The sequence below is a fragment of the Panthera onca genome, chromosome D2, assembly GCF_046562875.1.
Source record: "Panthera onca isolate mPanOnc1 chromosome D2, mPanOnc1 haplotype 2, whole genome shotgun sequence".
Taxonomy (NCBI): Eukaryota; Metazoa; Chordata; class Mammalia; order Carnivora; family Felidae; genus Panthera; species Panthera onca.
Genome location: NC_138349.1, coordinates 58,122,936 through 58,135,406, shown reverse-complemented (window position 1 = coordinate 58,135,406; position 12,471 = coordinate 58,122,936). Strand labels below are relative to the sequence as shown.

General features: G+C 36.7%; 1 protein-coding gene across 2 annotated transcripts in view; it reads right to left on the bottom strand.

Moving 5' to 3' along the window:
- Positions 1-12,471, bottom strand: part of DNA2 (DNA replication helicase/nuclease 2) — a 56,925-nt gene that overhangs the window by 28,676 nt on the left and 15,778 nt on the right. For both annotated transcript variants that reach the window (XM_081790538.1, XM_081790539.1), the window contains 3 exons: positions 7,760-7,979; positions 2,322-2,439; positions 1,602-1,767 (listed from right to left, as the gene is read on the bottom strand). In XM_081790538.1, the coding sequence (XP_081646664.1) occupies positions 1,602-1,767; positions 2,322-2,439; positions 7,760-7,979 (504 nt within the window). The remainder of the gene's footprint in view (positions 1-1,601; positions 1,768-2,321; positions 2,440-7,759; positions 7,980-12,471) is intronic.

Sequence of the window (12,471 nt, the reverse complement as noted above, 5' to 3'; positions counted from 1 at the left end):
TAAAAAAATTAAAAAGTAAATAAATAAAAGTGCTTTATGTGGGAGCACTTGGGTGGCTCGGTTGTGTCCAACTTCGGCTTAGGTCATGATCTCATGGTTCGTGGGTTCGAGCCCTGCAAACAGTTCTGTGCTGACAGCTCAGAGCCAAGAGCCTGCTTTGGATTCTCTGTCTCCCTCTCTCTGGCCCTCCCCTGGTCACGCTCTGTGTCTCTCTCAAAAATAAATAAACATTTTTAAAAAAAGTCCTTTATGTGAATAGACTGAATTAGAACTTTGGACTTAAACAAAAGAACTTTGGTCTTGCTTTGATATTGTTTCCTACTCTGTATTTACATCTAACTACTTTTTTGTGTCTTTCAAGATTTCCACTGGCCTACGAAGGTCCATAAGACACCTAATAAACTCCCCATACATAGAAAAATACACATATAGGCACCTGGCTAGCTTAGTCAGTAAAGCATGCAACTCTTTATCTCAAGACTGGAAGTTAGAGCCCCATGCTGGGTATAGAGATCACCTAAAAAAAAAAAAAAATCTTAAAAAAAGAAAAGAAAAATAGACATCTATAAACAAAACAAGTCTGTTGAATCATACCAAAAGAAACAATTTCCCTGTTTTTAACTAGACAAGGCATGAAATTAAAATAGCAACTAAGAACTGGAAGATTTCTTAAATATCATTTAAGAAAAGTTACTTAGAATTCCTATACTAATTCCCTTTTTCTCTTTTTAAGATTTTTTATTTTGGGGTACCTGGGTGGCTCAGTCGGTTGAGCGTCTGACGTCGGCTCAGGTCATGATCTCACGGTTCGTGAGTTTGAGCCCTGCGTTGGGCTCTGTGCTGACAGCTCAGAATGTGGAGCCTGCTTCAAATGTTGTGTCTCCCTCTCTCGCTCCCCCTCCACTGCTTGCACTCTCTCTCTCTCAAAAATAAATAAACATTAAAATTTTTTTTTAATTTTTTAAATTTAAATTATTTTTTTTAATGTTTATTTGAGAAAGAGAGAGAGAGAGAGAAAGAGAGAGGGTATCAGTAGGGGAGGGGCAGAGAGAGAGGGAGAAAGAGAATCCCAAGGAGGCTCCACTGTCAGTGCAAAGCCCGATGTAGGGCTCAACTCCACAAACAATGAGATCATGACCTGAGATGAAATCAAGAGTCAGATGCCCAACCAACTGAGCCGCCCAGGTGCTCCAAAGATTTTTTATTTTTAAGTAATCTCTACACTCTACATGGGGTTCAAATTTACAACTCCGAGATCAATTCGCATGCTCCACCAGTTGAGCCAGCCAGACGTCCCTTAAACAGATTCCATTAAGTCCTAAAATTATTTCATTTCCCCAGAAACTATTTGCAGCAAAAATAAGTAACCACTTTTGGAAAAAGCTTAGAATGCATTCTATTATTCCCCAAGGAAAAAGGCTGCTTACAAAATATGAACTGTGCTTTTATTCCCCCAACTCTCTTCATTTTAGGAATACTACCCACAAAGAAAAATAACTAAAATGAAATCATCAATGCCAGACCATACAACAAAGTTAAATCCTTTTAAGTTGAGTAAATACTTAACTGGAACGAATACGTTTGGAAGGCAATGTTTTTACCTGCTATAAAGAGCACAGTTGCCAACATGTGAACAGTATTTACAAGTTTGCTCTTCCTCAATTATTTGTGGCAAAGGAGCAAGGTTTGTCTTCTCCTTTCCAACAGAAGATTTGCTAATACGGTTAGACAAAGAGAATGCCATCTGGTTTCTTAGCCTTAATAATTCTATGGGGGAAAAAGGGGGGTAGTTTAAGAATTAAGTAAAGCTTATTACATATCATTCTCACATAAAGCTTTCAGATTTAAAAACATAAAATAAACAACATTCGTATTTCCCATGACACTAGAATAACCACTGTTAACAAATTGGCATATATTTCCTTCAACTTTTGCTCACTTGATAAGTTCTTTTAAACAACGATATATCTCATAAACAGTAAATATTGTGAAGTTGGTATTTATAATTAAATTTTAAGGATGAATACAGCTATCTAGAATGTCTCAAATATAAGACAGGAAGCTTAAAATAAATTTTTGAATAATAAAACTTTAAAAGGTTAATGTTTTCATCTATACAGTATATTGTTCAAATTCTTTTAACAATATACCACAATCAATCAATCAGTGAATGAATCAATCCACAACTACACATTACAACCTGTATTAGGCCTAGCAAATATAGTGGATACTGCCAGGTATATACACAGATTGCCAAAGGTTAAAGGAAAAAAACAAACAAACAAAACCCAGGGAAGTAAATTGAGAGAGAACAGCTCAACCTCTTTTATCAAGATGTTTGGCGGGCACAGGGTACATGTGGCCAGTCTTGAGGTAAAGGAGCAGGCCCGCCTCTGGATCAGCTCTCCTCTCTTGACTTAGCAGTGTGTACAGAACAAGCTGTGAAAAAACGTACATTTTGTCAAATAAAACTTGAGCTCTCATGTTTCCATGCATGTTTAGCAATCAACACATATTGTAATTTTAAAATCAAAAGGTCAATGAAGTTATTTCCATTTTGAAAACAATACAAGGCAAATTAGTAGAGGTAACAGGATAATTCAATGACAAATATTTAATTTCCACAACATGACCACTGTTTATACTTCTCAGTTTTACACCAAAAAGAGATACATAGAATTTTTCTTAGTAAATATTTAGATTTCCAATAAATTAAAGAGGGAAATTAACCAAACTATATTTCACATTCTGAAGTTAACAGACTTTAGACACTATTTTCCCTGTTTAAAATAAATGAACTGGGGCGCCTGGGTGGCGCAGTCGGTTAAGCGTCCGACTTCAGCCAGGTCACGATCTCGCGGTCCGTGAGTTCGAGCCCCGCGTCAGGCTCTGGGCTGATGGCTCGGAGCCTGGAGCCTGTTTCCGATTCTGTGTCTCCCTCTCTCTCTGCCCCTCCCCCATTCATGCTCTGTCTCTCTCTGTCCCAAAAATAAATAAAAAACGTTGAAAAAAAAAAAAATTTAAAATAAGTGAACTAAATAAAATAAATAAAATAAGTGAACTAAACACAAAAATGCGTATTACTTATGTCATAGTTACTGGGACAACTAAGTGAGACTAACTCTACAGCGTTCACTGCTTTTTGCAGAGCATGAGTCATTATTAGCTGCATTAAATTTATGTGGTGCTCTCCTGGGAAACCATCTAAGACAAGTAGAAACAGCTGGTTTACAGTTCATGAAAACACCTTAGCAGTAATGGCAAGTCATTCAGTCACAGACACCCTACTAACAAGTTAGCTTGTTTTCCAAGAGATTTCCAAGATGAAAATGTTGAATGATTTGTCTTTAAATCATTCTAAAATACCAACACCAGTCATTGTAATTAACATGCCTACATAGGTCAAATTATAATTACATTCTTGTTTCCTAAGCTATATTTAAAATATAATGGGGCACCTGGCTGGCTCAATCAGTAGAGCATAAGACTCTTGATCTCGGGCTTGAGTTGGAGCCCCCCATTGCATGTAAAGATTACTTAAAAATAAAATATATATTTTAAATTTTATTTATTTTGAGAGAGAGAGCATAAACACAAAAGCTGGGGAGGGGCAGAGAGAGAGAGAGAGAGAGAGAGAGAGAGAGAGAGAGAGAATCCCAAGCAGGCTCCTGGCTGTCAACACAGAACCTGATGTGGTGCTTGATCCCAAATCAAGATGCCCTTACATAATATCCTGATGAAGGGCTGTTGCTTCAATATTTGAACCTATGAAGCATGTTTTGGGAGGCAGTTTTACAAACATACTACTCGTGTTTGTGTTCCCTGATACAGCATAGGTACCAAATAAAACTTTTGAAAAACTTTTTTAAATTAAAATGAATCCATAAGTGACAGGGTAGAGCCTTGGGGCTGTAGACCAAGGGAGTCATCTGAAATTGTTTCCTTCTGTGCTATTTTTCCCTCCAAAGGAACTGAGGCAGAAGGAAGGAATATAAAGAACTCTGATGCTGGAACTTATTAGAAGGGAAAAGTATCTGAAATGACATTTTCTTATATTGTAACAAAAGAAAATTGGGTTGAAATTTTACAGTATTATTATAATTCAACTGTATCACAAGTTAAACAGGTTTTTTTTTTATAAGCTGGTTTAGATATCATAGCTCCATATAATATTTTTCCTTTAAAAAATGTGTTTTGGGTGCCTGGGTGGCTCAGTCAGTTAGGCATCTGACTTTGGCTCAGGTCATGATCTCATGGTTTGTGAGTTTGAGCCCTGCATCAGGCTCTGTGCTGACAGCTCAGAGCCTGGAGCCTGCTTTGGATTCTATGTCTTCTCTCTCTTCTGCCCGCACCCCAACCCTGCCCCCATTCATGCTCTGTCTCCATCTCTCTCTCAAAAATAAATAAACATTACATTTTTTTTAAAAAATGTGTTTTAGGGGTGTCTGGCTGGCTCAGTCAGCAGAGCATGTGACTCTTCATGTCAAGGCTGGGAATTCAAACCCCATACTGAGAGCTTACTTTAAAAAAATAACAAAATTGGGGCTCCTGGGTGGCTAAGTTGGTTAAAAGCATCTGACTGGCTCAGGCCATGATCTCATGATTCATGGGTTTGAGTCTCACATCAGACTCTGCACTGTCAGCACAAAGCCTGTGTGGGATTCTCTCTCTCCTTCTCTCTCTGCCCCTTCCCTGCTCTTTCTCTCTCTCAAATAAATAAACTTAAAAAAAAAAAAAAAAAAAGACAAAAAATAACAAAATTTAGGGGGGCCTGGGGAGCTCAGTTGTTTGAGCATCTGACTCTTGATTTCTGCTCAGGTCATGATCTCATGGTCCATGAGATCGACCCCACGTGGGGCTCCGTGCTGAGTGTGAAGCCTTCTTGGGATTCTCTTTCCCTCTCTCTCTGCCCCTTCCCCACGTGCTCTCTCCTGCTCTCAATAAATAAACAAACAGAAAAAAAAAAAGAAAAAAGAAAAAAGACATGAGTTTTGGTAACATTATCCATTTATAAAGACCTTCCTTAAATTGAGTTAGTCTATAACATGAGCTTTTTCTGCATTACCAAAGTGAAACAGTCAGATCTTCTAAGAGGGGATATATATGTCTTTCCTCATCCCCAATACCTATATAACTCAATGGTTTACTATAATTTCTTCAATGTCTCTTTTTTACTTTTTGTTGTTGTTGTTAATTTTAGAGAGAGAGAAAGGGAGAGAGAGAGAGAACGCACACGCATGACTAGGGGAAAGTGGCAGAGGGAGAGAGAATCATAAGCAGGCTCCATCTTCTGCCCAGAGCCCAACCTGGGGCTCAATCCCATGACCCTGGGGTCATGACCTGAGCGGAAATTAAGAGTCAGATTATCAACCCACTGAGCCACCCAGGCGCCCCTCCTTCATTCTTGAATAGTGAATATGCAATATAAATTCCAATATTTTTGTTTGAGCCTTGCTCTAATCATTTTCCTCGTGTTTTAATACAAGAAATACTATTTTATTCTTAAAATTCTTCTTGTAGCTTCTCTTCTTGCAAAGATAAAAGTTTCAACTGACTAAAATTAATTACAATTAATATTCTTTATATACAATAATATTCTTGAAGGTAAAGTCAGAATGGCAACCTTAGAATGTCTTTGAATCTTGACAACTTTAGATGCTAAAATGCTTTTATATTTCTCTTCCTTTTAGCAATCAAAAGTGATTTCAATCAAACTTGTCATTAAAAAAAAAGTAAAATTTTCGGTCACATGTACATAGAACACTTTTTTTCAAATCTTTGACTTCAAAAACAGCTTTTCTTATATCTTGGCATGATTTTCCTTCCTCAAGAGAGCTTTAATCTTTAATTCATTATTTTAGCCATTCCTGTATTGCCAAAGTGAAAAGCTCAAGTCTTCTAATAGCAGAAATCTATTTTTTCCTCTACCTCCAATATCTGTAAAACCCAATAAGGGGTGAAACACCAATTCCCAAATGGAAAAGCTTGCATGGGAACATTTGGTGATGGGTATACAATTAAGAATGGTGAGACAGATTTAATGAGAAAAAGTCCCTTTAATCGCTGATTAAGTATTTTGAATCCAAACAGTACTTTATATAAAATCTGTTGAAACTAAAAAAAAAAAATAAAAATAAAAATAAAAATCTGCTGAAATATCATGTAAAATTCCAAGGGCAAAAGGAAATTTAAGTTATATTACAAATGCTATGTTGTTATATTATTTATTCCCATAATATATATTATACCATAAAAATACAATAATAGTACTATCTTTTAGTTTTACCTTTGTTGGTATAAAACTGTCTAGAACATAAATAAACTTAAAAAAATATTTGGGGCATCTGGGCTCAGTCGGTTAAGCATCCAACTCTTGATTTTGGCTCGGGGCATCACCTTGCAGTTGGTGGGTTCAAGCCCCACATAGGGCTCTGCACTGATAGTATGGAGCCTGCCTGGGATTCTCTCTCCCCTTGTCTCTCTTTCTGCTCCTCCTCCACATGTGCGCTCTCTCTCTCTCTCAAAATAAATAAATAAGCTTAAAAAAAAAACAACTGTTTAGAATATGCCACAGACTGCCAATGTGGAGATGGGCAGAGGGAATGAAAATAATGAGAAAATTGGGGGGGGGGGGGATGGGCTAAATAGGTAAGGGGAATTAAGGAAATCTACTGAAATCACTGTTGTACTATATGACAACTAACTTGAATGTAAATTTAAAATAAATTAAATGAAAAATAAAAAAATTTTTAAGAAGAAAATAATTAGAAAACAAAATAAAATTTCATGTTAATTGCTTTAAGTCATTATAAATAATATAAATTCCAGATCGTTTTGAAAGACAATAAAAGACTGTTGGGTTTATACATACCTAATACAAATCATATTACTTTAAGATTTCTCAGAAACTTTAATACGCTAACACGCATCATTACATCTTCAAATATACTTAGTTTCTGCAACTTTTATCACCAAAGAATTATGTTTTTAGGAGTATCTGTTTCATAGTTTGGCAGCATAAACTTGGCAACACTGGCCTACAAATTCAGCTATCATATTTCTTTGCTGGGGAAAACTTTCTGCTATAGCTATGTATACATTTATAAACAAATTGAGTACTCTGGGTACGTCCCAAATTGAAAAGGACTGAGGGGCTCCTGGCTGGCTCAGTTAGAAGAGCATATGACTCTTGATTTAGGAGTCATGAGTTTGAGCCCCATGTTGGGTGTAGAGATTATTTAAAAAAAAAAAAAAAGTACTATATGAAACTTAAATAACAATTATACAAATTGAACCAAAATATGTAAGCAGACCTACATTTTTTTCAGACCTATTTTTTTTATTGTTTTAATGTTTTATTTATTTTTGAGAGCGAGAAAGAGAGGGAGACAGAGTATGAGCGGGGAAGAGGCAGGGAGAGAGGGAGACACAGAATCCAAAGCAGGCTCGAGGCTCTGAACTGTCAACACAGGGCCCACATGGGACTAGCACCCACAAACCATGAGATCATGACTTAAGCTAAAGTCAGACGCTTAACCGACTGAGCCACCCAGGCGCCCCAAATATATGTATTTTTTAAACGTGTATTTATTTTGAGAGAGAGTGCAAGTGGAGAAGGGGTAGAGAGAGAGAATCTCAAGCACGACATACGACTTGATCTACAAACCATGAGATGACTTGAGCCAAAATCAAGAATCAGACACTTAACCAACTGACCCACCCAGAAACTCCCAATTTTCTTATTAAGACTTATACCCACCTGACTACGATGTTCAACAGAATTTAATTCTTTGCCAGTTTTAAGTTCCAAAGGCATTATCTTATATTTCGTTTTATATCCTCGATGTATTTTCACACCAACTGTGACATCTATTTTGCCTTTCAATCCAAACCTAGGGGACCAAATGCTTTCTTCAATATCCAATGAATTTATGACTTCAATATTACATGTTGAATTATTGTTACTACCATCACTTGGCCTAAAAAACAAAACACAAAAATACTTAATTAGAACACTTAGCTCGTTTCTCATATGCTGGCATTAACTTCATTTTACAACAGAGAATGTGGGGATGGGAAACCATCCACATACCTTTATAGCAGTGATTCTCAAAGTGTGGCTCCTAGACTGGCAGCATCAGCATCACCTGGGAACTTGTTATAAAAGCAAATTCTCAGGCTCCACTCCAGACCTACTCAATCAGAAACTCTCTAGATGAAGCCGAGCAATTTGTTTCACAAACTCTGCAAGTGATCCTGATGCATGCTCAAGTTTGAGAACTGCTATCCTATAGCCTCTAACTAATGTAATTTAAATTTTCTTAATGTTTATCATCTATCCTTTTCAGTTCATTTCTACTACAATCTTCCTAACTTGGGCCTTTAAATTCCCCAGTCCTAGATTACTACAGAAGTCTATTTAGACTATGGAAGCCACAATACCAATCTGAATATTCTGGTATACAATTATTACACTGATTAATATAAAATGGCTTGAATATGGTTGCACCCAGGGTAGCAAAGGTGTGTTGTTCATTAACACCATATTAAACTGTGTATGAGCTACCTTTCCCCATCACCTATGCAGTGTGTGTCTTGATTATCCAACACTCCACCGCTATACTCCCCACAACTATCTTCAAAAGGACCTCATGTGCTCCTATATTTCCTCATTGTTTTCTTTACTTAATCATTAAATGAATCCATCTCTGTCACTATCAATATTTAAAACTAAATACTCAGCATTGTTGTTTGTATTACAAGAGGTTCTGAGTTTAATATCTTAACTGTTAAAAAAGCCAAGAGCACAGGAAGGAGGAAAAAAAAATCTATAAACATCAAAGGAATTAGGGGATGAAAATAACTTTCCAAGCCTCTTATACTTTTCTTAGATCTAAGATTTATTTTCAGAGCAGTAAGTTATTCTTCAGGAGAAAACTCAGATAAGCACTAACTTTTATTAATCTTATTTCAGACTCAAAGCCAAATAAGATATTAAATCTAATGGAAATCTTACATGAAAAGGAAAATTTTTCTAGTAATAAAATGTAGTTTAAGGGCACCTGGGTGACTCAATCAGTTAAGCAGTCTTAATTTCGGCTTGGGTCATGATCTCACGGTTCGTGGGTTTGGGCCCCACATGTGGCTCTACAATGATGGTGCAGAGCCTGCTTGGCATTCTCTCTCTCCCTCTCTCTCTGCCCCTTCCTGGTTCACAGGCTCACTCTCTCTCAAAAAAAAAAATTTTTTTTAAAGTATTTTATGACATATAAAAATTGAGATTTATTATAACCATCAGAATACATGATTTAGTTGACTCTGGTTTACTAATTTTATGTTATTTATTTGTATCAGCAGCTATTTCTTAACAAATGAGAATATTTTTTAAGAGAAAAATTGCCACCTTCAGTAACTTTTTTAGCTGTTTCAGGATGCTTCAAATATAATCTCCAGGTATGTATGAAATTCAAGAAAGCTACAACTTATCTGAAATTTCTTAAATATTATTGTTTTCTCTATCCAAATGTTATCTGATCGTGTTATATATTCAAATATGCTGTGAAATAACACAAACTTTATTATTCACAAAATGTTACACATATACTTAATAGAAGATAGGTAATGAAACTGTTAATGTTGCTAATAAAATTCATTCCCCTAGAAGAAAGAGTAATGTGATTTTACACCTAGATCTGTGGAATAAATGACAGTATTTGAATTCAACTACTATGATTTTAATCAACATAATGCTATAAAACTCCTTCAAGAAGGACCTGATGAAGAATAGAGTATCATGAAAATGAAGAAAATATACATTTACCACCAATTGATGAGAAAGTTGTCTCTTTAAAAGGCTTTTAAAGGTCTCATTCTTGGGATGCCTGGGTGACTTAGTCGGTTAAGCATCTGACTTTGGCACAGGTCATGATCTCACGGCTTGTGAGTTTGAGCCCTGCATCGGGTTCTGTGCTGATAGCTCAGAGCCTGAAGCCTGATTCAGATTCTGTGTCTCTTTCTCTCTCTGCTCCTCCCCCGCTCACACAGTCTCTCTCTCTCTCTCTTTCTCAAAATAAACATTAAAAAATTAAAAAATAAATAAATAAAGGACTCATTCTCTGTGCTATATACTAAATTTTTTGTTGTCGTTGGTTTTGTTTTGTTTTGTTTTTTTAAAGACTGGCTATAAACTGCTGGGAAAAGGGCACAAGCTAAAATACAGAGGAGCGCCTTCTTCACAGACATGTAAGATTCCATTAGAAATAACTGAGACAAAGAAAAATCTTATACCAAAACACAGAGATGAGAACACTGAGCTGGGAATCTTGATTCCTACTATAGACTCAACTCCATCACTGTTTTTCATATAAAACCTAAACAAGTCACACTACATTTCAAGTCAAAGACAACTCTGAATCCCACCCTTTCCCCAGCTTCCTGATATACTTCTTCCAGCCTACCAAATCCCTTGTTGATCCATCCTAATCCCTCAGCCTCCTTTGATGGAGTCTACTCATCTCCCCCTCTGTCCTTACATAGCACACCCTTACCTCCCAGAGTTCTGTGCCTCTTCTGTTGCCCTGCATGTTTTCTTTGAGCAATGCCCTCCACTCCTATGTTTTCAACTACCAGCAACAGAGTTTTGGAGAGAGTTAGTCTCCCTGTAACACTAGTACCTAGCATAATCCTGAGCACAGACACAGCATACGGAATACATGTTTGCTGAATAGGTTAAGTCCATGAGTCTATGAGAAAATGCAGCTTATGACTGCAAAAACAAGTTTTAACCAAAAGAAAAAAGATGGAGACAAAATGCTAAAACAATTAAAGAGTAAAAGAAAAGCTAATATCTGAAACAACCATGAAAATGGATATTCACTACAATTTTAACTTTCAAGCAAATTTAAAGGACTCCAAAATAAACAAGAAAGGAAAAGAAAGGTGTGTAGTGAGGGAGGGTAAATAAGGATAAAGAAACAATTAGGAACAAGAGAAATCAAAAATTCAGCTTGTAATTATTACAGAAAATCAATAGAGACCAGAATGACAGAAATACTACAAAACAATGCAAGGAATCAAGAAAAGAATGACTACTTAATAAACACTTAGTTGTTTACCACAATGAAGACTAAAGTACCAAGATCCATGCCCTATCCTAGACACAGGCAATCTGCTCCAAAGAAATAACAAAGAATGAAGCATTTATAAATTTATAAAAAACACTACAAGGAGAGGCTGGGGGTTGGGTGGGGGACACCTGGGTGTTGGACTTTGGCTCAGGTCATGATCTCACGGTTCACAAGTTCAAGTCTCACATCAGTCTCGCTGCTGTCAGCACAGAGCCCACTTTGGATCCTCTGTCCCCTTCTCTCTGCTGCTGTCCAGCTTGCATGCACTCTCTTTCTCAAAAATAAATAAACATTGAAAAAAAACAAAACACTACAAGGGGGCACCTAGGTGGCTCAGTCAGTTAAGCATCCTACTCTTGATTTCAGCTCAGGTCATCATCCCAGGGTCGTGGGATTGAGCCCTGGAGTCTGCTTAAGATTTTCTCATTCCTTCTGCCCCCCTCTGTGCTCAAGTGTTCTCTCTCTCTAAAAAAAATTAAATTAAATTTAGTTTATTTTTAAAGTTTAATTTATAAATAAATATATATTTCAAAAATCAAAAAAATAATAAATAAAATAATATAAAAATCTAAATCCTGGCAAACTGATTGTGGTAATGGTGCACAACTCTACAAATATACTGAGAGTCACTGAACTGTAAATAATAATAATAAAATAAATAAAAATAATTAAAATCCTGCCGGCAGATATAGGATTTCTTAAATTATCATTTTTTTAAAGCTTATTTATTTATTTTTGAGAGACAAAGAAAGAGGGTGAGCAAGGGAGGGGGCAGAGAAAGGGAGGGAGAGAATCCCAAGCAGGCTCCATGCTATCAGCACAGAGCCCAATGCAGGGGGAAGAGCAGAGAGACAGACAGGAAGAGAGAATCCCAAGAAACTTCTGCGCTGCCTGACTTGGGGCTGGATCTCACAACTGTGAGATCAAAACCTGAGCCAAAATCAAGAGTCTGACACTTAACCGACTGAGCCACCCAGGCACCCCAGACACAGGACATTAAACATTACTAGCAATCTTCTAAAATGATTACAAAATTCTCAGAGAATTCTAGCAATATGTAAAAGGTTATAAAATTTCTTAATATCTTTGATGAAATAGTCCACTTCTGAGATTTCAATGCCAGGAAATAAGTGTTCTCATAGTCAACCCTTCCACTAGTGTACCCTCATTCCTTCTCCATACTCAAGACATAACTGAACTCTCCCATCTCTCAGGATGAATTCTGCCTTCTCTGTGGAACTCTCCCTGTCAGCATATGAACATGTCATACTTCCCATCTTCAAAACAACAGCAAATCTCTCTTAACCCCACATGAGCCTCTGCCTACCATTCCATTTCTGTGTGT